The sequence below is a fragment of the Myotis yumanensis genome, unplaced genomic scaffold, assembly GCF_028538775.1.
Source record: "Myotis yumanensis isolate MYYU_CA2020_CCGP unplaced genomic scaffold, mMyoYum1.0.hap1 SCAF_9, whole genome shotgun sequence".
NCBI lineage: Eukaryota > Metazoa > Chordata > Mammalia > Chiroptera > Vespertilionidae > Myotis > Myotis yumanensis.
The window spans coordinates 65,894,549-65,920,392 of NW_027223760.1; the positions used below are offsets into that span (position 1 = coordinate 65,894,549).

The window sequence follows — 25,844 nt, forward strand, 5'->3', positions numbered from 1 at the left end:
TCCTTTTCCTTTCCAAATGGACGCTCAGATCAGTGTCTAGTAAGTGTATTTGGGGAAGCATTTCTTTGCCTCCATTGGAGGGCAGCGCGTTGATTCTGAAATAGAAAAGCCCAGTGTTCCCTTAGGTTTTCTCAGCTCCTCCGCTGCTGGCCTCACACAAGGGACAAGTTATCTGCGACTCTGTGGCTGTCCCTGCATTTAAATCGCATTCGTGAAAGCGCTTTCCTGGCCTTTTCACTCCAGAGAAGCGGTAACAGGGACCGCCAGCTTGCTCTGCTGCACTGTAGCCGGGGAAGCCACGGGTGTGGGGCCCGCGCTGAGACATCACCCCACTCGCAAGCCGGGACGCAGGCCTCAGACTCCAGTGATTGGCTGGGGCCCACACGTCACAGCCCGGGGTGGCCCCGGCCTCGCCAAGGCCCCGGGATGCTCCAGGTTCCTTTATTCAAAAGGGGGGCTGGTATTGGGGAGCCCGCGGAGCTCCTGGCCCGCCCCGCTCCGCCCCACCCCACCCCGCCGCAGCGCGCGCCCGTGCGGTCTGTGCCAGCCTCCGAGGCGGCCCGAAAGGGGGCGGGCGGGAGGCGGGCCGGGGCGGAGCCGGGCGCGGCCAGCGCGGTCGGGGCCGCCGCCCACCCCGTTACACTCAGCATGTAAACACAGCCGCCGGGAGGAGCCCGGACCAGGGCACTCCGCGCCGCCCGGCTCCGCCGCCAGCCCCGAAGCCCGCGGAGCCGCGCGCTGCTGGCCCGGGAGGAAGACGCCGAGGAGAGGAGGGCGGAGGGAGCGGGAGGCGGCGGCGAGGAGGCGAGGGCGCGGCGGGCAGGATGGATTTCCAGCAGCTGGCGGACGTCGCGGAGAAATGGTGCTCCAACACGCCCTTCGAGCTCATCGCCACGGAGGAGACCGAGCGCAGGATGGATTTCTACGCCGACCCCGGCGTCTCCTTCTACGTGCTGTGTCCGGACAACGGCTGCGGGGACAATTTTGTGAGTGCTTGTGGGAGGGACCGCATCCGCGCGAGGGAGGCTGCGGGGCGCGAGGTGGGAGGGCGTAACCGGGCGCCGCCGCGCACCCCGCTGCTCCGGGATCAGGCTCCGGGCGGGGCGGGTGGGCGGCGGGCAGGGGCGCCCTTAGGATCCGGAGGGCTGGGCGTCGGGGGGCTGTTTCAGGGACGCGACCCCAAAGCACCGCGCACCGGCCCGGCCCGGCCCGCCCCGCGCGAACCCTCCCGCAGGATCCAGAGTCCGGAGCTTCCTACACCCACTCGCCCCGTCCGGGTGAGGAATCCCGTTCCCTCCCGATGCGCGGACACGAGGCTTCCAGTTGCCCCCGCCTGGGGAACCCCACCCGCTCCCGGGGTTATTCCCTGCGCCGCGTGTTTGGACACAAAGCCTATGTCCACACTAGCGGTGCCCCATCTCCTGGACCTTCTTTGCGGAATTACACCCCGGATCTTAACGCACGCGCGCGTGCGCGCGCGCACACACACACACACACACACACACGCACACGCACACATACACGCACACTCGGGCACGCCTATCCCCCGTGCTTCCATGGCTCCTCTCTGAGCTTCTGAGCGGGTTCTGTCCGGCTGCGGCGCCCGCCGCGCACCCCTCCCCCAAGCCTGTGGTTTGCCCCGATGAGAGGGAATTCCCCAGCCCCGCTCCTGCCCCGGGCGCAGAGAGACGGGACCTGGAACTGCTGTGTCCAGATCTCTGACTTTGCGTCCTGTGCCCACTTGGGATCTAGGCGCTGGCAGTTTAGGAAGGGGATGAGGAGGACAGGGGCGTGGGGATGGGAAGCCTGGGCGCTCCATGAAGTGTTTGTAAGGACCGGGGTTGGGGTGTCAGGGGTGTCAGGGTCCCCAGATGTAAGATGGAGGCGGCTGTGGACTCGGGTTACGGTGTGGTCACAGGCTTGAGCCTGGAGCTGGCGCTGCTGCCGCTGCAGCAGATGGAGGCAGGGCGGCGCCTAGACACCGCCCGGCCCTGCCCCTCAGGTGGGCGAGACAAAGCCGTGCCCAGGTCCACGCCGGCGCGCGCCCACCACCGACTGGAAAGTTCTCAAAGGAGTTACAGAGAGACAGCAAGACCACGTTTCTCGGTCCCGGAGAGGTGGCCCTGGCCATAAAGCAGGCTCCGCCCACCCCCTCCACCCACCCCATCTGGGCCCCAGTCCTAGGCACTCTGGAGAGGGATGTCCTTGGGTGACAGCCAGATTTGAGTTCTGTGACTCGGTCCGTTGCCGTCACCCAACTCAATTTTCACACTTGGAGTGCGGGTGAATTTCCCGCCAAAATATAAGATGGCTCTGTCTTTTGGTTTTGTTCCATCCACCAAAAGGGTGGATTACAAACAAATATTTGGTAATACGCAGTTACAATCGGCCCGAGTTTACACGTTTCCCGCACTCCACCGCAAATCTATATGAACCGAGTTAAAGAGGGCTCCCGCGGAGTACGCGCAATTCACGCGAGCCGACTTAACTCGTTTCCCGCACTCCAAGTGTTCACATCCAGAAAATGGGTATAAAGCCAGGGCCCAGAAGATTGGATAGATAAAGCACCTAACAGCCCCCCACAGCCAGGGCCCCACAGATTTGGATCGGAGGTTGGATCTGAGGTTCTCTGAGTTTAAAGCTTGTCTCTCTCTCTTTTTTTTAATATATATTTTTATTGATTTCAGAGAAAAAGAGAGAGATAGAAACATCAATGAGAGAGAATCATTGATTGGCTGCCTCCAGCACACTCCCCACCGAGGATGGAGCCCACAACCAGAGCCTGTGCCCTTGACCGAAATCGAACCCAGGACCCCCTCAGTTCGCAGGCTGACGCTCTATCCACTGAGCCAAACCAGCTAGGGCTTGTCTTGCTTTTTTAAAGAGCCTCAATGTTCTCACTTGTCACATGAAGTAAGTCAGGGTGCCCCCATCACAGGTACTTGTGAAGAGCAAGGAAGCTATAAATCTATGGAAGAACACTCACTGTGGGCTGTGGTTAGAATAAGTGTTATTTGTTACTGGGAGGAGTGGGAGCCATTAAAGGGGGATTTGCTCCATTGTGAGAGGAAGCCCCAGGGATCGAGTGGCAAGGGCACCAGGGTCCAACTGACTGCCATGTTAGGAGTCCCTCCCAGCCTGGGGCTTCCCTAGCCCCCCCAGTGGCCTTCCCCCCTCCTTACTGTGACCTAGGGCAAGCGACTCTGGAGGTCCTGGATTTTATGGGGAGCATCCCACGCGGCCTCCCTCTGGGACTGAAGGAGGCGCCCAAATAAATTACTCCAAGGAGATTAATCGGGTTGGAAAGTGCAGGGCCATTCTCTTGTCTTGAATAAGTACCTGGAGCCATTCAGAAACATTATGCATATCAGGCCTTTTCAACACCGCCCATATTTTAAATGTTTTCCCACCTGGACGAGGAAAATGCTTGACTGTATTCATTCACTGACAATGAAATAGATGAGGAAGAAAGAAGATGGGAAAGGGACTTCCTCTCTCCGTTTAGAGAGGCCCTCAGGGACCAGATGCGACCAGACCAATGACCAACCGCTGGCGCTGGCGCTCTCTTAGCGCAGACCTCTCTCCGGTCTGCCCCAGGCCAGGTCTGTGGAGCCGCTGTGTGCCTCTAGTTAAAGGACCTCAGGCACCAAGTAAATGTCCTCACTGCACTGGGTTCCCTTTCCCAGGAGAGTCTGTTCAGCATTAAAAAAGGAACTTAAGATGGTTGGAATTTCTAAAACCTGAAGGATTTCTTAATAAGAATATTGACATGGCATTTCTCAGTGTACAGAGTGTCTTCACATCGTTCATTCAACAAACAGTTATGGAGGGCTTATTCTGCACCAGGCCTGGGCTACCTGGAATACAAACAGGGTCTCGGCCTCACTCCACCGTCTAAGACAGTGTTGGTTAGTGGTTAGGAGCGGGCAGGCTCTGGGGTCAGGCGCCTTGGGTTTGCACCTCAGCTCCCCACATCTAACTTCATGCCTTAGGGGAAGTTATTTAATCTCTACGCCATGATTCCCACGGCTGTAACACAGGGCCGACAACATTAGTAACTTACTTGTGGGCTGTTTGGAAAAGTGCCTAAAATGGGGTGACTCCCAAGGGTGTCCAGATCTATTTAAAATATAATCCAGGTCATGCCACCAGCCCTCCCACCTCACCTAGCCTGACTTCAAGCCCACGCATGATCTGTCTCTTGCCTCCTTTCCGGTCTCATTTGGGGCCATTCATCCGCCTTGCTTGCTGTGTTCCTGCCACAAGGGCCTTCCTGGTCTGCGACACGCCGAACGCAGAAGGCCTTTGTATCACTCTTCCCTCTGCTAGAACGTTCTTCCCCCGCTTTACATGGCTAGCTCCTTTACGCCAATCAGGCCTGGGGGAATCCTTCACCTTCTTTTAGTCTTACCATAGCACTGGTTAGTACTTGACAGTCTCTTTCAAGTATATAGTTTCTTTTCTTCCTCCCCCACTGGACTTAGCCTCCTGAGAGCTATGACCTTGTCTGTCTTGGTCATCACTGCATCCCAGCGCTTGGAACACTGTCAGACACGTGAAAGGTGCTCTGTGTTTATAAGAATGAATGCACGTCAGTCTAGTGCAGATGTTAAATTTCAAGAATGACAGCATCAGAAAACAATAACAGCTCCACCCATGTGCAGTTTACTGTGTATTGGCCAGTGCTCTATCCTTCGCATATATGAACTCATTGACTCTTAGTAATCTGTAAGGTACTCTAGAATTATCTCCACTTTACAGATAAGGAAAATGAAGTGCAGCGGAGTTAACTAACTCCCCACAACAGCTGTTAAGGGGTAGAGCACTTGAACCATAGCCCTACTCTGAAAACAGTAGCCCAGGAGTGACAGCTGGGGACCCAGTTCAGACTGGGTTCAAGGGCGGCTTCTTGAGCCTCTTAAAAATTCTGTGAGGTAGGTATTCCCATCCCCATGTCACAGGCGAGGAAACGGGCTCAGTGAGTGCAAGGGGCTCATGGGGACTGTGCCACTAAGACATGACAGAGCCAGGACTTGAGCCCAAGCCCAGAGGCCTGTCCTTTCCACCCTGCAGAGTGTCCCACAGGCAGGATCAAGGCCAGGCGCTCCGGAGGCCTGGGAACAAGGACTTCCTTTTATTTCCCCTCCGTGTTGGCAGCTCCCGGGTCCCTTGTGCACTCTGTCCCCTTCTCGCTTCACAGGCCACCCAGTTCACGCTGTCCCTTTCCGAACTGCTGCCCTTGTTCCGGCCTCTCCCTGTGGAGGGCCCGTGATGTCAGGTGCTGGGATAGAAGGAAGCTGGAGGTTCAAGGACAGGGCTGGCTCGGCCTGGCTACAGATGGGAAGGGGCCGGGGGTCACAGACAGGTGGCAGGTGCTGCTCTTCTGCCAACTCAGAGTCCTGAGGGCTCTGCCAGGTTTGAGGAGCAGGGAGTTAGCAGCCACTAATGTACCAGCCTGACAGAGGGGCCCTTGAGTAGGTGGGCACGGCAGCCCCTCCGCTGTCTCCTGCCCTCGCCAGGAGGAAGGGACTCTGAACAAGGAGCACCGCCCTGCCCCTCCCTGGGCCTGGGCGCTCATGACGGGGCCAAGGAACGACTCCCCCCTTGTCCTACTTTTTCTGCCAACCCATCAACACATGTTTGGATCTGAAATGTGTAGTTGAATCCCTCCTCGATACAAAAACAAAGACCTCAGTTGTCATAGTATTAACAGATTTTATTTATAGAAAACTAAGGTAACCTTACGTGTGTCTGGCTGTGCCTGTATTGTTTTCTCCGTTTCCCTTCTAGGCATGTCCCTCCTTAACTATGTGACCGAGTAGCAACCTTTTGATTCTGGAGAAGATCGGACTTGTTAAAAGGAGAAGGCAGTGTGTTTACATGGTGGGATAGTGGAGAGAAAGCCCTTGTCTCATTTAACCTCTACCCTCGGTTTCCTCATCTGTGGGGGGGAGGAGGGGTGGCAATCGCATCTGTATTGCATTATTTTTTTTTTAAATATGTTTTATTGATTTTTTACAGAGAGGAAGGGAGAGAGATAGAGAGTTAGAAACATCGATGAGAGAGAAACATCGATCAGCTGCCTCCTGCACATCTCCCACTGGGGATGTGCCCGCAACCCAGGCACATGCCCTTGACCGGAATCGAACCCGGGACCCTTCAGTCCGCAGGCCGACGCTCTATCCACTGAGCCAAACCAGCTTCGGCTGTATTGCATTATTATGGTGAGGATTAAGTGGGGAATAGTGGTAGACTGCAGAGCTTTCCACAGTGGCCGGGCATATGTGTAGAGAGACTGTTTCAGGAACAAAGACATGTCCTTCCTTCTTATACACATGGAGTTTCTAATCCTGGGGAGGGTCACGTTATGTACTGTGAGTTCAGGTCCATGTGAATAGACACTGATTGGACCCTTGCTAACGAGAGTCAGTCTGCTGGGTATCTCCTAGGACCTTGGTAACCTTCCTGTGAGTATTCTTGTTTTCTATGTCCTGCAAATGAAGGAATTGAGGTTGAAGGCATGCACCCCTGGCTTTGCTCCTTGCTCCCTGTGTGATCACAGACAAGTTGCGTAACCTCTCTGAGCCTCAGTAACCTCCCTGATAAAACAGATCAGTGGATGGCATAAGGAGCAGGTCATGGGGACAGCCAGCCATGCTCTTCCCACCCTGTGCAGAAGTCTGCGTGTCGGAGGGTAGAGGTTAAATTAGCCAAGAAAGGCTGTCTCTCCAGTCTCCCACCAGGTAAACACAATGCCATCTCTTTCAACAAGTTCTATTTTCTCCAGAATCAAAAGGTTGTTACTTGGTCACATAGTTAAGGAGAGACATGCCTGAGATGGCTCCTGGCTTTTATCTTATGCCATCTCTTCTGTGGACCGCAGTCCACTAGGGATTAAGCTGCCAAAACTCAAAATGGATCCCCTGGTACTGCTGATGCCAGAAAGTTCTCAAGTCAGGACCACAGTGAGCGTGAGGCCTGTGGCAAGGCCCTGGGTGCTGGAGAAGATCATTGTAGGGTTCAATGACCTTGATCTTCTCTTATCATTTTTGGAGACGCTGGACATTGCCGTCTACACTGCAGAAAGCAGAAAGGAGCTCTTTTTCCTAGTTGCAGAGGACACAGTCTATTGTCTGAAGCGGGGCAAGCTTGGATGACAAACTCCGGCCCAACCTAACAACAGAAGGAAGGGCCTAGATGGCCTGTCCCAAAGCCCAGGCTCCCACTGGGGACTGGCAGCTCCTAACGGACCGGAATCTGTCGGGAAACAGAGGCTGCTCTGGAACTTCAGCCGACCTGCGGTTTGGACTTGCTTGTAGTCAGTAATGCCCCCCCCACCTTGGCAGTTAATTTCTCTTCTGCTCTGCTTCTGGCGCTCAGGGTGTGGCCCCAGATCCCGCCGCCTGAGCATCACTTGGGGGCCAGTTGGGCAGGCAAATTCTCAGCCCTGCTCCCATCAGACAGGCCCGGTGGGACCCGGTGATGTCATTGTGTTTTAATAAACCTCCAGGTGACTGGCACCCTAAAGCTGGAGACCCCTGCGGCCCTCCCCTTCACGGAGCCCTTGCTTGGCATTCCTCCTGTGGCGACACAACCCCATCGCAAAGCCGAGACATCTGTGCCTGCTTTTACATTTGCCCGGGGACCACTGCACACTGTTCAAAGCCACGCGTTCTCTGATCCCTGTTTTCACGGCCAAAGTGGGTGTTTGGTTGCAGGTGCTTCAAACACTCCCCGAGTTTCAGTCATGGAGGCCGCCCAAGCCCTAGGCTCAGGACTCCGGCCTTCAGTCACCCATTTGTCTCTGGACACAACTTGACCCACATCCTGATTCCAGGGGCATCAGCCCACCCACCTGACGTCCTTCTTGCCCTGCCCTGGTGTTGGCATGGGTCCCTCTCTTTTTCCTAAGAGGTAACCATCCTGCCCCCAGCCCCTTGCCCATTGGTTCTGAAGGCTGTTTGATCCGGGGCACTGCCTCGGGCACTGATCTCCTGCTTCCCACGGGGCTCTGGAGGCAAGTCTGTGTCCTGTTCAGCACGTGGCCAGGCCCGTCCACCTTGCACTGTGTGTCCTCATCTCACTGGGTTCTACCTTCTTTTCCTTCCGTTGTTCCCCTTTGTCCTCACTTTCCCAACCGCAGACTTGTTTTTTAGGTCATCACATTTTGTACTCTATGGATCTTTGCTGATGGCCTTGGTTAGTTTGGGAAGGAAACAATTTCAAAAAGATAAAACGAACACTTCTGTTGTGAGATACAGTGGATTTGAAACCATTCGTGGTGTCTTTTGAGGGGCCATGTACACCTGAGTCTGTCTTTTTCCAAACTCTGTGCTCTCTCACCTTATCATATGGGCAGGGATTTAGTAAAAACTGTTTTGTTTGGTTTTTTAAACGAACACGACAGGGAATCCAGGATGAGTTAGCCAAATGAGAGAAGTTAGGGCAGACTGGATGGGAAACCCTTTATTAGGTGTTAATTCTTCTCCAAAATATATTCACAAGCCAACAATTCTGGAAGCGGAGCAATGAAAGCTGTGGCATGAACCATCTCCTGGTAGAGATGCCCTAATGACACCTCGCAGAGGAACAGGCCGGTTTCCACGCAGAGGTGGGTGCGATGCTGATGCTGATGCTGATGCTGTGAGTGACGCACTTTCCTGCGTTTACTTTGTAATTGAAGAAACAGGTGCACACATCCATGGGTCCACCTACTTCTGAACCAGCTACCACCCCAGTTGCCTTGCATAGTGTCCTCGGGGAAGTCCCAGTGGGTGTCCGATTTGCTCAGCGTGTGACCTTAGCCATGTGGCAGGTGGAAAGGCCAACCCCCACCCCCATCCTCCTGCACACTCCAGAGGCGAAGGGTACTTCGGTGCTGAACAGCTGCTGCCTGCCAGCCAGGCACGGTGTCAGGCACCTACTAGACTTGCTGCTTTTTCTCTCATCTTCAGGTCCAGGGAGGTCAGGCTAAAAGTCTCCTTCCTGTGTGGTACTAGATGGTAGTCCCATCTTTAACTTGGATAAGAATTTGAAATACACTTGTTAACATTTAAGCGTGAGCGTGGGTGCTGAGCAGACGTGCCTTAAAGTGGACTTTCTTGTTCTTGCTGAATCCCCGCCGATTAAGAATCAAGTTCGATGATGGACATGAGAGCACTTTGTTCTGCCCCACTTTCGTACACTGGGAGAGGCTGTTGCATAGATGGCATTTCAGTGGCCCCACAACTTTAAGGGATCTCTAATGGGGAATCATGTTTGAACTGTTCTCTGAGTTAGAGGATGTAGAAGTTACAGCGTTATTAGGTCGAGTCAAAAGCTACCCTGGGAGTCTGCTGGACACGAGCAGCGTGTGTGGGAAATGGGCCTTGGCTTCTATGAAACACACATAATTGGCTGTGAAGATGGCACATCGCGCCTCGTTAGTCTCCCTTAGGTCTGAGCAGTATTGGAAGTGTGTAGATCTAGTTCTTGGAAATGCTGCCATGAGGAGGAAGACAGGGGAAGTGTGTGTATTGAGTGATGGGCATGAACTTTCTGAGGTGATGCCCTAGTCCAGCGGTTCTCAACCTGTGGGTCACAACCTCTTTGGGGGTCGAATGACCCTTTCACAGGGGTCGCCTAAGACCATCGGAAAACACATATTGAATATATAATTATATATTGTTTTGTGATTAATCACTATGCTTTAATTATGTTCAATTTGTAACAATGAAAATACATCCTGCATATCAGATATTTACATGACGATTCATAACAGTAGCAAAATTACAGTTATGAAGTAGCAACGAAAATAATTTTATGGTTGGGGGTCACCACAACATGAGGAACTGTATTAAAGGGTCGCGGCATTAGGAAGGTTGAGAACCACTGCCCTAATCATTTGTATTAAGGGGAGGGAGTAAGTATGTGCTTGATATGGACCCTTTCTCCAAATAAATCTCATCTCCTGCTGCTTAGTTGTTGCTTCTTTTATATATATATATAATTGATTTTTTACAGAGAGGAAGGGAGAGGGATAGAGAGTTAGAAACATCGATGAGAGAGAAACATCGATCAGCTGCCTCCTGCACACTCCTACTGGGGATGTGCCCGCAACCAAGGTACATGCACTTGACTGAAATCGAACCTGGGACCCTTGAGTCTGCAGGCCGACGCTCTATCCACTGAACCAAACCGGTTAGGGCAGTTGTTGCTTCTTATTCCCAGCTGCCAATGTCTCCCTCTTCCCGTACCTCTGCACTTTTTAAAATATATTTTTATGGATTTCGGAGAGGAAGGGAGAGAAAGAGAGAGAGAAACATCAGTGGTGAGAGAAAAACATTGATTGGCTGCCTCCTACACAGCCCCTACTGGGGATCGAGCCCACGACCCAGGCATGTGCCCTGACCGGGAATCAAACGGTGACCTCCTGGTTCATTGGTCAACACTCAACCACTGAGCCATGCCGGCTGGGCCTTCTATACTTTTTAAAAACCAGTGTTGAGCTGTCATTAGTTGGTCCCTTCTAAACTGTGATTTTTGATAACTGATACACATCCTGACGTTATCCTGGTAGTCCATGGCCTGGCGCTTCCTCATCTAGATCTCTCACGCCTGTTTCTTGGGCTTATTCCAAATCCTGGAACTTTTATGGGAGAGACTTGTCTAGTCCTAAAGATGTGCTAAAATGGATATCCTCATGGGGATTTAAAAAAGAGAAGAAGAAAGAAAAAGAAAAACTTGTCTAGCCTTAAGAAAAATGTAAAACCTAGAGCCAGTCTCCCCTGGGTGTAGGTTCACTTTGTGAAGTGAGGCTTGGGTGTGAGCCTTCTTAAAGCATTTTAAGGGAAGGTGAACTTCCAGAAGTGTCCGCCACCCCAGTCCCCCCCGAGTGACTGAGTGATGACTTTTCTGTGTGTTCTCCTAAATTCATTTCATTTTGAAATAAATTTACCATCACCCCCCGCTCACAGGCTAATCTGGGTAAAGAATGTCTTGTTCCAAGTTAGTGGTTACAAACTATGTTTAATTAATCCTTCAGCCACAGCCAAAGGCAAAGTCAAGGATCATGCAGGCTCTTGGTTTCCGCTCCCTCCTGGTTGAAAGCCGCCCTCGGCTTGCACGGGAAGGGGGGGCAGTGGCCATCGTGGGTGGGGGCTGTCGACCCCAATGCCCTTTTTACAACGCATGAGCAGATCTGTTGCAAATTGAGCGGGTGAGATTATGGGCCAGGAGCACAGGGCCTGCCTTTTCTTTTTTTAAAATATGTTTTTATTGATTTTAGAGAAGAAGGGAGAAGGAGAGAGAGAGAGAGAGACAGAGAGAGAGACAGAGAGAGAGACATCAATGATGAGAGAGAATCATTGATCAGCTCCTCCTGCATGCCCCACACTGGGGATCGAGCCCGCAACCCAAGCATGCGCCCTGAGGGGAATTGAACTGTGACCTCCTGGTTCATAGGTCGATGCTCAACCACCAAGCCACACTGGCCGGGCAATAGAGTCTGCATTTTCCGATCCCTTTCAGAGCAAGCAAGTCAGTGACCATATGCATCTTACTCTGGAATGGAGGCCTTCTTCCAGTTCCTGTAATGGAAAAGCTCTCTCTGGCGTTCTGGATTCGCACTGCGTGTAATGACTGTGTCTTTGTTTTCTCCTCTCCCTTGCCCCTGGGCACCAGCACGTGTGGAGTGAGAGTGAGGACTGCCTGCCTTTCCTGCAGCTCGCACAGGACTACATCTCCTCCTGCGGCAAGAAGACGCTCCAGGAAGTCTTGGAAAAAGTCTTCAAGTCTTTCAGACCCGTAGGTGCCCGCCCGGCTTCTAAAGCCCTTGTTTTCTACCCGGATTGTCCTTTGAAAAAATGTGGATGGTGGGGAAATTGGGCAAAATCTGGGATGACTAATTGTTTGTCTCTTGTCTGCTTGGTGGCTTAAAGATAGCAGCTCTGGAGGGTGGCTGAGGGCGGGAGGGAGGGGGAACGGGATGTGACACAGCTGTTCGGTGTAGGGACGAGGGTTATTTCTAGCATCACTGGAGTTAAGAATCGCTGATAGGGTGGGAAGCAAACAGCCTTCGTGAGACAACCGAGTATCCCTGTCCTCACCCCGGCGTCTTACAGCCAGCTTGCTGGGAAGTGCGCTGCAGGTCCTTGTAATGGTGAGGCCTATATCCAGGGGGCGGCCAGAAGGCTACACAAAGGAGGTACCTCCACACCCGTGGGCATGAAATTGGGTGTGGGTCCTATTCTTTTTCTTTTTTAATTTATTTATTTTAAATATATTTTGATTGATTTCAGAGAGGAAGGGAGACGGAGAGAGAAGTAGAAATGTCAATGATGAGAGAATCATTGATGGCTGCTTCCTGCACACCCCACACTGGGCATGTGTCTTTGACTGGAATTGACTCGGGGACCTTTCAGTCCTGAGGCCAACGCTCTATCCACGGAGCCAAACCAGCCAGGGCAAGGGTCCTATTCTTTTCTCTTTATAAACTCACCATAGAGAGCTTGTCCAACCCAACCACCACCACCCGTTAGGATTTAGGAATTTATGTTTGTGTCTAATCAGCAGTACCTTCATTCTTGCTGAAAAGCGTGTAAAATGAATACTCACCCTATTGTGAAAGTGACCTGTTTCCCTGTATCATTATTGGAAGATAGAGCCAGTGGCCCCACACTTCTGCCGAGTTCAGTTCCTTGCCCTCTGGACTCCATGTGGTCAGGATATTTGCTCTAGGATTTCTATTCATTTCTTTTTCAAATCTTTTAAAACAGTGTGCACTTCTCTGCTGAAATTGTCAAGCTTGTCTTCAATTTCTCTGCACATAGTAGGCATGGTTGCATGAGAGACTGTGTTTGATAGTCCAGTATTTCAAGGTTTGTAAGTCTGTTTGTCGCCATTTGTTTTGACTGTTCTCACTCCTGCTATTGTGTTTCTTTGGGCATTGGATTTATATATTTGTAAATTTATATATAGGAATAAATTGAGGCCCACGATGAAGGTACCTTCCTAAAGGGGGTGAGGGGGGTGCTGTTTGCTTCTGCCAGGGCTTAGGCCTATTGGCCTGAGAATGCCTTTGAACAATGGCAGGCCTGTGGTTCTCAGACTCTGCAGGTGATGTCAAGCCAGGCTGCAGGGCTGCCTCCTCCTAGTTGATCCTTGTCCTGAGAGCTGTCTTAGGCCCCACCCCCACCCCCATCAGGCTGCTAAACAACTACCACAGTCTGGGTGGCTTAGAAACAAGAGAAATGGACTTCTCTCATTCTGGAGGCCGGGAAGGCACCATCAGGTGGCCAGGAGACTTGGTGTCTGCTGAGAGCCCGCATCCCGGTTACAGCCATCTCTTCACTGTCACTCACCTGCTGGAAGGAGAGAGCTGTCTCCAGGGCCTGTTTTATAAGGTATTGGTTCCATTTATGAGGAATCTACCTTCCCGACCCAATCACCTCCCACCTCCCAAAGGGGCCCACATCCTCATACCAACACCTCAAGGGTTAGAATTTCAACATGAACTTCAGACACAAGACATTCAGACTGAAGCAAAGGTATAGGCCTATGGGGTCCCAGCTTACCGTGGGGATGGTTCATCACAGTTTGCTCCTCTGGGAGACCCTGGGTTTGACTGGTCCCCCAGCTCTTAGCATAGGCCAGCCATTCAGTCAGGTTTCTAACTGCTTCTTCTCGGTCAGCAAGGACCTCAGGACAGAAGCAGGTTTACCCCTCTAGGTCCGAATTCCTCAATGTATCCAAGAAGGCACTTTTCATAGTTAATCCAGCCTTTGATTCCCTGCGGGAGAGCTGGTCCCAATCATTTAACCCACTATTACTACAAGAATTGGAATTTTAGTGACTTTTGTCCACACTTTGTTGATTTGTATCATTCATCTAACCAATTTGTTTTTTATTTTTAAAAATTTCTAAGCCCACTTGGTTCAAATAGATTTTTTAAATTTCTATTTATTTGTTTATTTATTTATTAGAGGGAGAGAGAGAGAAACATCAATGTGAGAGTGAAACATCCATGAGCTGCCTCCTGCTTGCCCCCCCCCCCCCCACCAGAGACCAGGCCCACAACCCAGGCATGTGCCCTGACCAGGAATTGAACTGGCAACCTCTCGGTGCACAGGACGATGCCCAACTAACTGAGCCATAGCAGCCAGAGCTACCTGTTTGTTTTGCCTAAGGGAGGTTGCATTTAGAAATAAGACACAGGGAGGGTCTTGTCGCTGTTGTAGTGGAAAGTATTTGCTGGAATAGCACATGCCCCAATGCTGCAGGGTGGTCAAGCAGGTGAGCGTCAGCACATCGTTTCCCTGAAAACGTGGTGCTTTTTATTTGCAGTCGGGGAAGCCACGTGAAGAACATTTTCACCGTAGAACAGCCTCCTCCCTGGCTGTGAGTCCTGTTTCCCTTGGCCAGCCCATCACCGGCCCCTGCCCTGTGCAGTCTCTCTAGAAAGATAAGATCCATCTGTTGACAGCCCTCTGCTGCCGTTGGGGCATCAGTCAAGCAGAGTCAATTAAGTTTGCTGCAGCCGGGTGCACGGCCCAGGGCGGGGTCATCACCTGGCCTTCCCCAGCCGTCCTGCCCGGAGGCTGAGCAGGCCACGGCAGCACTCTGCCTGTTTCCACACACCAGCTCTGTAGGCTGCGCTTCTCCCCCTTTCTCTTGTTTGCCCTCCCCCCACTGAAAACGACCACCACCCCAATATCCGCTGTTGGATGTGAAAAGGAAAAATAAAAGTTATCCTTTTTTGCCATTTTACTCTTTTTCCTCTACTTCTTCATCACGTTTTCAACCATATGTGTCGGTCACCTGCATTTGCCCAAGCCCTGCTTTAGAGAGTGAGGTCAGGGCACAGTGCCTGCTCTTGCCCCCAAGGAGCTGGCTGTGGAAGGAGAGACAGACACAGAAACTACCGAGAAACTCCACGTTACAAGACAGAGCATTTATTTATGTCACAGAAAACATTTATAATCAGAAATTACGTTGTGTTTTTTTAAAAAGCTAATTTTCGTCTACTCCAAGCATGTCAAGCTCAAAGGCTAACACAGGCCAAATAAACGAGGCATGTGGCCCGCGGACCATGAGTTTGACATGCTTGGTCTACACTGTGCTAGAAGGGCTAGGAGTGCCAGGGGTGAGTGGGCTTGCTGAGTAACGCAGAACCGACGGGGGCTTCATGAGGAGATGGGGCCTGGAGAAAGGGCAGGATCCGGACCTGCTCAGCGTGGGAGGAGGGCTGGCACCCGGGCTGGGAATCGAACCAAGCCGTGTGCCAATTTAAGTTGATTATGGCTTTTGTTTTTTGATCACATTATAAACAAACCCTTGTGCGTGTGTTTCAGAAAATACAGTGGCCCCTAAAGTAAGAGAGTGGCAACTACTCTTGCCCATTAGTCATCTCGCCACCTGCCTCTTCTTTTCCTCATATCAAGAAGACAGACTGCCTGGGCCTTGGGTCTCTTGGTACCAGCAGCATTACGATCAGTAAGATAAATGGCGGCAAATGCCCCAAATGCTTTAGCATCTCCATACTGAATGTGGCTTCAACTCGTTTACACCACTTTCCAAAAAGCCCCTATTCAATCCTTCAGTTAATCCATGCTCTCTTGGGTCTATGGAACTACAATTCAAGGATTGGCATCTCTACCATCTTGAACAATCCTGTTGAGGTGGATGGGCCCCAGAAGTTCTATGTCAGTGGTCCTCAACCTCCCTAATGCCTCGACCCTTTAATACAGTTCCTCATGTTGTGGTGACCCCCAACCATAAAATTATTTTCGTTGCTACTTCATAACTGTAATTTTGCTACTGTTATGAATCGTAATGTAAATATCTGATATGCAGGATGTATTTTCATTGTTACAAATTGAACATAATTAAAACATAGTGATTAATCACAAAACAATATGTAATTATATATGTGTTTTCCGATGGTCTTAGGCGATCCCTGTGAAAGGGTCGTTGGACCCCCACAGGGTCGCAACCCACAGGTTGAGAACCGCCATTCTGCGTGATCATAGGTTGCTCAGAGGAAGCTTGGTGGACAGCAAGACCCTGGGAATGCCAACACTTGTCCAGAGAGAACATACAAGGTTTTTCCAGTCGATTAAAAAGGAATTAGTGATCATAACTACCAGCAGTCATTTAAATGTACACGACAGGATTTCTTGGCCTGTCTCGTTTTCCTCCTAAGACTGTGTGGGTGCGTTGAGAGGAAGGGCTCCAGGATTCTCTCCAGTCTGTTTGCACTCCTGTCTCTGATAGATCTTGACTGTTCACAATTCGGATCCAGAAGTTAAATTTAGACTTACCCGCCATACATGGGAATGGAGACAGGGGTGGGAATGCTAGACAGTCACGTGTCTGGGTGATATCATTTGGAATCCCAGGCACATTCTTGTTCGTATGGTTCTTAACTCTTTCTATCTGACTTATTTCGATTTTCAAATAAAACCTGAACACCGGAATATGAGTCACCTGCATTCATGGTACCAACCATCTCTCCTCTCTCTTGAGAGGCAAACTTGATCTTTCATTCCATCCACTAAGATATGGAAGGGAGGCCGTGGTCAGGGCAAGGAGCGTCTTCCTTCTCCCAACCGCTCAAGAGATTGTTACAAACTATTGGGATGAGCTGGATGTGCTCCTCCTGCCCCACCGCTCCCAGTCGACAGTGGCCCTTTGAGACAGCTCTGTACTCGGCGCGCTAAGGAGAAGGCACGTGTTTGCAGTCGGCCGCGGCCGCCCTGGCAGGCCACATGCGCAGTGGACCAGGAGTGCCAACAGACGATCTTGCCCTGAGTGTGTGCATAGGGCTCTGTGAGACCAGCCAGAGTTGTGGTTTGAGAACTTCAGTCAAGGCATTATCATGATTGGGACTCTGCTTTTATCCTTTTCTCACTTAGGGAGTTGGGAAGGAGCAGGAAGAAGGAAGGGAGTTGGGTGGGGGTGGCGTGGCAGGGCACAAGGGAGGCAGTGCAAGCAAACAGAGTGGCCCATCTTATGTTAGTGTCTTAATGCAGTTAGAGCTTAGATCATAGGGCCACTTGGTGAAGTTGCCTCAAACTGATTGACCAAGGATGAGGTCACCGTGTGAGGAAGTCCTTAGGCCACATGCATGCTGTAATCTCACTGAGGAGCCAGGGGCTGGATGCCCATGATCACGCACAAGGCTCAGGAGTGCCCAAGGTCACGGCTTCCTGCCAACACCAGAGCTTCTTGTCCATATCGATGCAGCCCAGCTCATGCACTCAGTTTCCAACCGAAGCCCAGCCAGTGCTTTAAGAAAATGTTTGCTGTGGATTATTGTGACTTTCCCTGATGATGACTAGAGAGCATGTGGAAACTATGAAAAGATCACAAAGGAAAAAATTTACCCAGAATCACAATGCCTAAAAATAATGCTCTTAAATTTTGGATGTATTTCATTGAACTCTTTTTTTCTATGCATTTGTGTATAAACTTAAAGATATATGTATCATAATGTAAACACACATTCTCTGCACAATTGTGAGCATATTTTTATATCATTAGATTATTAAAAATACTATTTTAAGTGGCTATATAAGATTTCTATCTTCTGGGCACACAGTAATTTATTTAACCACTTTGTTGAACCTTTTCAGAGTTTTTCCACATTTCCTCATGTGTGTTAGAAATAGTAGCAGCTGTGCTTTTAGGGGAGAAAATGAGGGGAATCGATTTTTGACATCTTGATGGGACAGTCGCACTGGTCATTGTACTGCTGCTAACATCCCAGATATGTGTGCGTGTGCGTGGATAGCATATCTTTGTGCATAGGTGGGAGGTGGGGTCATGTTTTAATGCTTAAAAATAGAGACTCTCCAGGCTCCCCAATAAAAATGAGCCCTTTGGGCCCCAGTCCATTGAATGGTTATCTCCCTCGATAAGTTTATAAACATAATTGTTGGGTAGACTCTCATGGGAAATCCGTAGCTGCTGTGCTGAGTCCTGTAAGTGCTGCTGAGTTTGGAGCAGATGCCTTTGGTGGCCTTCTTACCTGGGACCTTTGGGGCTCACAGCTGCTTCTCTTCTCTCCCTGCAGTTACTGGGGCTTCCGGATGCTGATGACGACGCATTTGAAGAGTACAGTGCAGACGTGGAGGAAGAGGAGCCAGAGGCGGACCACCCCCAAATGGGGGTCAGTCAGCAGTAAACTTGGAAGGGCTCCCAGCTGCCAAGGAGTGAGCCCCGTGGTACCCGAGGCGGACTCGTGTGCTGCTCCTGGACTAGCTCTTAGCAGCAGGACGCCTGACTCCCAGCTTCCAAATTAAAACGAAATACCTTCTTAACAACCACAAAATATCTGGGATGAGCTACGCTCAGAAGTGACCTGCATTTGACTCTCGTGTCAGTGGGTGTCTATGGCGTTGTCTCGGTAGCCTTGGCCGTTTCTAATTTAGAGTCCATTCTGTGGCTGACGGTTCTCTCTTGAGTTTCTGTTGGAGAATTGACACTCACTGACTCGAGTGTAGGGAACTCTGAATGTATTAAGGATGTGTTTTGAGTCCTCACAGGTGACTTTACGGAGGGAAAGCATGGCAGAGAAGAATTGCATTCTGCACTTTGTATGTACCTGGTGACGTGTCGTAAGTGAACGTTTTTGCTTTTAAAGCATGAGTTTTAATACCTAGTCATTACACTGCACAAGTGCAAGTACCAGGGCAGACAAGGATCGCCACTCAGCTCTGGGTAAAGAGGGGAGGGAGGGAAGACCCTCCCAGTGTGTGACCAGCCCTGAGTTAACTGGGGACGTGGCAGCTGGTTCCTGGTTGTATAAACATACCTGCCTGGTCAGTTATTTTAAAACATGCTAATTCCAAGACTTAACAGTGGAAAATATAAATGGGGTGACACCAGTTACCAACTTCTTTAGACTGTTTGTAAACCGTTCCACATATGACAGGAAACATTAACCTTCTCTCTTTATAATGAGATGGCAACTTGTTAAATCATGAAAATATCTAAACCCAAGGGCCACGTCAACCTTGAAGCCATAGATAAATCTAATGGGAAAATAAACCAGGATAACATTTTTTTAAAAATATGATGGAATCCTTTTTTCTTAATCTATCTTTTATTCTTTTTTTAAAAAAAAAGTCAAGAAAATGATCCCACTGTATTTACTTAAAAATTGTAATCAAGTGCTTCAAAATTCAATTGCAGTGCATTTTTAAAAACTTTTTATTGATTTGAGAGAGAGGGGGAGGGAGACTGAGAAAAGCATGGATGTGAGAGAGAAACATCGATGGGCTGCCTCCTGCACACCCGCTACTGGGGATCTAGTCCACAGCCCCTGGCATGTGCCCTGACTGGGAAGCGAACCACCAACTGAGCCACACTGGCCAGGGCTGCAGTGAATATGTAAAGTGACACAAAAGTGGGAATCTTTCGATGGCAGGTTAGCTTGGTTCAGAGGGGAAGTTTGAATGATCACAATACTCAGCTAACTCACAGAGAAAAGACTGTCATCCTTTAGCCAACAAATACTTCTGGGAGAAACCCTTCGTCATGCTAACATGGACTTACTCAAAATATTCCTTTTCTTGGGCCCTTCTGCATCTCTGGTCCTAACAACATGGATGCCGATGCTCTTTTACAGCATTTCGCTAAACGTAGCATCTGGGTGGGGATGTTTTTAACAGGCGTGCCTGTTAGGTTGTGAAAGTTTTGATTTAAACAAATTTTAAAAAGCAGCAGCCGCAGAGGCTTCAGAGCTTCTGGGAGTCTTGTCTGTCTTCCAGGCACGTCGGTGTAAACCTGATGGTCTCAGCATTTTCTGTTTAATTGGTGCTGGGAGGAGCCCGGCTGCTCGTGGTCAAATGGTGCACCGCAGTTTTAAGTCACTGGGTAAAATTACATAGTGCTTTCCACCCGGGCGTCAGAACCACATTTTTTCTTGTCTTGGGAAAACACAGTCAAGGTTAATTTCAAGTCAAATGAGTTTCCTTCCAGGGAGCCTATTAACAAAACAAACCTTGATGATTCATCCAATGCGGTGAACGCGCGCCGGGCTGTGCTCGCTCGCTGGGATCTGATTGGCTCGAGGCCTGAGCACAGGTGTGTGGGAAGCCGCCCCTTCTGTAGCTCTTGCTCAGGCTTGCTCGCCTTCTGCAGCTGAAATGAAGGCGCTCCACTAGTGTGCTCCACTCGAAGGTAAACTGGAATGTGTGTGTCCTAGAGGCTCAAAACCTAAATGTGCATATGTTTGAAAATGGAATGGACATGGTTGTAGAACGTTATTTTACCTAAAAGGGGGTTAGGTTTTGACTAAATGCATTTTGGTATTCTCATGTGACTGTTGCGTTTATAAACACTGAGCTGAGGTAGACTCAGCCGTTCATTGGACTGGGGAGAAAGCTGGTATTTGTTTTGCCTCAGGGGTTGGGGATAACATCACTGTATGTTCCTTACTTTCCTGGCAAAACCTCAAAAGGCATTAACAAATCGATTGTTTCCTCTAAACTTCCTTTTCTCTGTGTCCCTCCCCGCCAGGGCTCACTGCCACATGCACACACGTCCGGGTCGTGTGTGGCGTTAGGGTTGGCACAGCGCAGTTACACCGGGTCGAGCAGCCTGCGGTCTCTGTTATGGACATGGCCCCATGGCTGGACTTTCACACTCAGACACACGTTCCCAGGAGGCGCCAGGGCACAGTGGGAGGAGCACTGGCCGGGAGTTAGGAGAAGCACCTGGGTTCTAGTGCCGACTCTGCCAGTAATCGCATGACCTTGGGCAAGTCACTTAACTGGCCTGAAATAAGGGATTTTGCCCTTCCTGCTTTAACCACTATTCTTCCACAACTGCCTTAAGATGTGTGTGGGTCTGAAGAGCAACAATTGAGGGAAATGAGCAGGAAATAGATTCAGAATCTCACTGTCCTTAGGATCCTGGTCCCCGGGCTACCTTAGAACGGGTTTCTGTTGGTCTGTGAGCGTCCACACCCCCTGGGACCTGACCCTGCGGGGCTGATGGAACTGCTCCTTAGCGAGAGCCAGGCCCCAGGAGTTATAAAAACCAGACTTGTCTCCGCTGTGCAGGCTCTGCCTGTGGGAGGTGTCGTTTTAGTTGTGCCCTGACAGATTGCGGCTTTGGAAGTGGAGTAACTTTAACTTAACTGAGAGGGGAAATTGCATGAGGAATAGCTGGAAGGGGTGACTTTGACTTTTTTGCCATCTCATCCAGTGGAGAGTGAGTGTGAGTGTGTATGTATTTGTGTGAGTGAGTATGCAGCTGTGTGAACAGGGAATGATTGCTTGTTGATCGCTGCGGGCCTGCGAAACCTTACCACACCCTGGTCCTGGAGTTGAATGAGTCACGGAGACATGTTTCTGACGGCTACTGGTTACTTTTCTCTGATAATCACCCTGAGCAGACTTCAGGGAATCGGAGAGTGAATGATGGAGCCAGGGAAGGAGGTGAGACCCACACCGAGGCTGTCACACTCGGATTCAGTCACACTGAGGCGTCCACCCCAGGCCCCCAGGCTCAGAGCAGCACGTAGTCCTTGTTCTTCAGTGACTAGAACACCAGGCCTCTTCCTTAGGAATGCCCCTTGTGTCCTGGTGCCAGCATGAGTTCCTGGCGTGCTTAAGTGGAGACCTCTGACCTCTCTAATTACTGCCACTTTTCACGTGAGCGGAAGCCATTCTCGGGCACAGTCACGTCTCCAAAGGTCGTCTCTGTCTCCTCGGGGCACACGTGTGTGGACCTGGGGACCTGTGCCACAGCACCGGACTCTGCCTTGCATGTGATGACAGACACGTTGGGAAACTGTGGCATCAACAGCTTCCCGTGACTTGGGAGTTCCCATGACTTGGGAAGCACGCGGGAACAGGCAGGACTTAAGTCTGGGGTGGGAGGAGATGAATAAGGCAGAATTCGGATCTGAGTCTTTAAAAAAGAAAGTAGAAAGCCAGGAGGCAGTTATCATGTGAGGTCCAGGAACACTCTTTGCATGCTGTCCCACGAGGAGCCTGATTTGCTCAAAAGGGCTGCCTGCCCAAGTGTTCAGAGGCAAGGTTCGTGTTTGAAAAGGCCTCCCAGCCAGGGAGACGGCAAGGGTCCTGTAAATTTGGTGGAGTCCTTGTCCTGGGTAAGCCAGCTGTCAGCCAGAGGAGCCCATCTGTCCGAAGTGCTAACAGGCCTCAGAGAGGCGCCAATCACATGCCAGGCTGAACGGGAACCCAACTTGGTCTTGCTCTCAGCTGCTGAGGAGACCTAGGGTCAGAAATGCCCCTCCCACGGGCTGAGGGCGAGGCCCACCCACTGCACCCAGCTCCAGGGTTGTAGAAAGAGCACAATTAAAGCTCAGGTGGGGTGCATATCCCTCTCCCCTAGAGTGAGTGTTAACTCAAGATGCCAGTGCCAGCGGCTTCATCTTCAGGTTACCAGAGAAGCCTACAGCTTTTCTGAATGAAATACGAATCCTCTTCCATAAAGACTCAACCCGCTATCTTGGCTTTGTGAGACCAGGTACCACAGGAAAGGCTGAAGTCTTTCAGATTGATGCAGAACCATTCTCACACTTGCCAGGATGCCGGTAGCCTCTGGTGTCCATGGCAACGTGGTGCCCACGGCAAAATAGCTCCAGCTCACGTTCACTGGGCAAATTGTCAAATAATATGTTGTCTTTGATTTTTTTAAAATTTGGATTGCAAAAATAGAGGAGCTGTGAACAGTTCGAGTTAGAAAGCCCATTGAAAGCATTGTGAGGCTGGGGAGGCATAAGCAGTTAAACGCGGCACCAGGCCACAGGAAAATAAACATTTCATTTGCTGAGAACTGTGTGTTCGAGAGGCTCGGTGCCGCAGAGAAAGCTGACAGTCTGTTCTTGGTAGAACTGCCTTTCCCTGGTTTTTTCTTTTCTCTCGTTTCTGTTTCTGAAGATTTATTTTTCACTGGAAGCACCTTCTGGCGGCCGTGCGGACGAAGCAGGGAGCAGGACTCTGCACGGAGCAGCTCCTTGGGGGAGAACGTAAATGGTCAATTCGAGAACGAATGTGAGACTCTCTGTGAACAGTCTGCGTCTGTGTACAAAAGCAGTTTAGCCATCAAATGAGAAGCATAAGCAAGGAACCGTTTGGGGTTTTTTCTTAGGCAGAAAACAAAACAACAGGGTGTATATGCTTTCTTTGCCTTTCATTTCCTTTCAAAGAAATCTCTTGTAAATGACAAAACTGTGAAATGGGTTGCCAACCGTTGTTGCCCTTCGTTAGACACTTCCAGCCGCGTGAATCCGAAATGGGACCCTGTCCACACCTGGGCCTTTCTCCTGGGAGAGGGGACCTCATCCAACGATGTAATTACCATACGCTTGCTATTAAAGAGCCTTCCAAACACCGTGGTGGTTGCCTCTTTCTTATTCCCTGCACCCTGGCTGGTCCTGGGAGACACGTCCTGTGATAAAATCGGGGAGCAAGAATAAGGACCGTCGGCCAGATTTGTGGTTGCTGTTGTTGGGCTGGTGGCGGGGGAGGGGTGGGTGGTGATGGGGGAGAGAAGGAGGGGAATAGGAACCACTGATAGGATTCAAATGTTAATAATGGATGTGTTTTGAGAAGTGAATGTACCTATTCTGATGCCATTGCTGGTACTCAGTAATTTTCCACTCTTCCTTCACACTAGTCCTTTAGGTTTATATGTGGGGACCTTTTTTTTCCTCTCCTACTTAGGAATCCTTTGTGGCATCAATTAGAAATCTGTGGTCGTCCTATGATGACATTGACACCTTTTCCCACTACTTTCCTCCCAGTGACTGCTATCCGGTAAACAATAGCATTTAAAGAATAAGTCTGCCAGTTGGTGGGAAGTCCCATTATTTGATGAAGAATAACTTTCTTTCTTCAAATGAATAGGTCTCTATAGATTGTGAGACCGCCTTAATAGGCCAGCATATTGTGTGTGTGTTTCAGATAACGTGTGGTTCTTTGTTGTCAACGTGCTTGTTGTCGGCGATTGTGCAAGCGGCCCAAACCTCAGTCCCATTCTGACTCAGCGGGGTGTGGTATGGTCTTCCCCAGACAAAGCCTTTCTTATGGGGAAATTCCCTTATTATTGTTACTTGATCACTCACAGGTATGCTTTTTAAAACTCAGATTGGCTTCTTTTTTTTAATCTTCACCCAGGATATTTTTTCCATTGATTTTTAGAGAGAGTGGAAGAGAGAGGGAAAGACAGAGAAATATCGATGTGTGAGAAACACATCGATTGGTTGCCTCCTGCATGTGCCCGGACCAGGGCCCGGGCTGGGGAGGAGCCTGCAACCGGAGTACAAGACCTTGACTGAAATCAAACCCGGGACCCTTTGGTCCTCAGGCCAACACTCTATCCACTGAGCAAAATTGGCTAGGGCCAGATTGGCTTCTTTATTGAAATGCAGGGACTGGCATTAGAATAACCCCCATTTCCCCCTTTCAGTGATCTCAAGTCGGTGGGCTGGGGGAAAAGGTTGTGTGACCTTAGGCATGTCATCTCTCCCCACCCCCCATCTTTGTTCCCTCATCTGTAAAAGTCAGACTATGGCCTCCTCTCATGTCCCCTCCAGGCACTCGCATGGCGGGGATGTGTGTTGTCTTGGCTGATGGGGTGGGGAGGGTGGGAAGCAAAGTGAATAAGGAAAATACTGTCTCATGCCAGCGGGCTGGGCGACCGATATTGGCAAAACTGAATTTCTCTGAGTCTGAGCCCATCTTCCCTGGGATCCCTTTCAGACATAACGACCCAGTCAAAGTAGTAGGTGCTCATTAGCCCCAGTGCTGACATCACTGAATTCTTTCTCCTGACCTCCTACATTTCCCTTCTCTTTGTGATCAATAATCCTATATAATAAAAGCCTAATATGCTAAGTGTCCAGTCGTCTGGTTGTCCAAACAACCAATCAAAGAGTAATATGCTAATGATATGCTAAGGTCGCTCAACTACTCGCTATGACGTGTACTGACCACCAGGAGGAAGACACTGGTAGGTTAGCTTGCTGCTGGGGTCCGGTTGATCAGGACTGAACAAGACAGGCTGGGTGTGCCCTCGAGCCCTCCTGTGGTCCCTCCCTGGCTGGCCTACCTCCCGCATCGCTCCCCAGCCCCAATTGCGCACCAATGGGGTCCCTTGGCCTGGCCTGGCCTGTGCCCTCTCGCAATCTGGGCTGAGGGAGCCTCTTCCCCCTTCTCCCCCCAGTGCATGAATTTCGTGCACTAGGCCTCTAGTGTGGAATAAAAAGCTACGACCAAAATGGAAGAGTTGGGGCATTTTGTTTAGGGATACAATGAACAGTCACGTTGCCTTTAGGAATGAGTCTTGTTTCCAGAGTAAAGTCAGGCCGGGTGGGACACCTCATTGTCCCCAGAGTTCGGTGTGGACATGAATGGGCTCAAGTGAAGCAAAGTAAGCCAAACGAAGCCCACTACCCAGAGTTTGGAGCAGCCCTGCAGAAGTAGGGGCACCATCATCCCTCTCTCCCTTGGGCAGGCTTGGCCGCCTGGCACCTGAGAAACTAGAGAAGTTCATCCCAAAATAGCTGGCACTACAACTTCAACCCTCAGTCCCATGGCAGGCAAACGGCTGTGAAACACTGAACCTCTGGCCCTCCGTTTTTCCTTCTCAGAGCAGAAAACAATGCCATTTCTAAAATCGGAGCAGGCTGTAATTAGGCCGCCAACAAACAAGGCAGGCATTTCCTATCAGGTACATGTAAAGAAGAGAGGTGGTTATTCCTTATTTTCTAGGAAAATCTGCCCATAGCCTGGCCTTGGAAACGAGCCAGAGAATGCAGTGGGTCCTTCGGGATGCGTTTTAATTGGGAGCCTCTAGGGGTCAGCACCGCGTCAAGGAAGGGCGCT

The 25,844-nt window shown here is 50.5% G+C and overlaps 1 protein-coding gene across 1 annotated transcript; it reads left to right on the forward strand.

The window, feature by feature from the left end:
• The first annotated feature begins 646 nt into the window (after positions 1 to 646).
• MTURN (maturin, neural progenitor differentiation regulator homolog) lies at positions 647 to 23,349 on the forward strand. Its single transcript, XM_070424511.1, has 3 exons — positions 647 to 986; positions 11,662 to 11,784; positions 18,053 to 23,349. Exons 1-3 carry the CDS (start codon positions 825 to 827, stop codon positions 18,161 to 18,163), a joined length of 396 nt encoding a protein of 131 aa, XP_070280612.1. The 5' UTR covers positions 647 to 824; the 3' UTR covers positions 18,164 to 23,349.
• Positions 23,350 to 25,844: the final 2,495 nt, after the last annotated feature.

Bases quoted from the DNA above. Each gene is read 5' to 3' on its own strand.
- MTURN (XM_070424511.1), top strand. From the start codon at position 825: ATGGATTTCCAGCAGCTGGCGGACGTCGCGGAGAAATGGTGCTCCAAC. The intron at 987-11,661 runs GTGAGTGCTTGT...CCTGGGCACCAG, and splicing joins ACGGCTGCGGGGACAATTTT to CACGTGTGGAGTGAGAGTGA. The intron at 11,785-18,052 runs GTAGGTGCCCGC...CTCTCCCTGCAG, and splicing joins TCTTCAAGTCTTTCAGACCC to TTACTGGGGCTTCCGGATGC.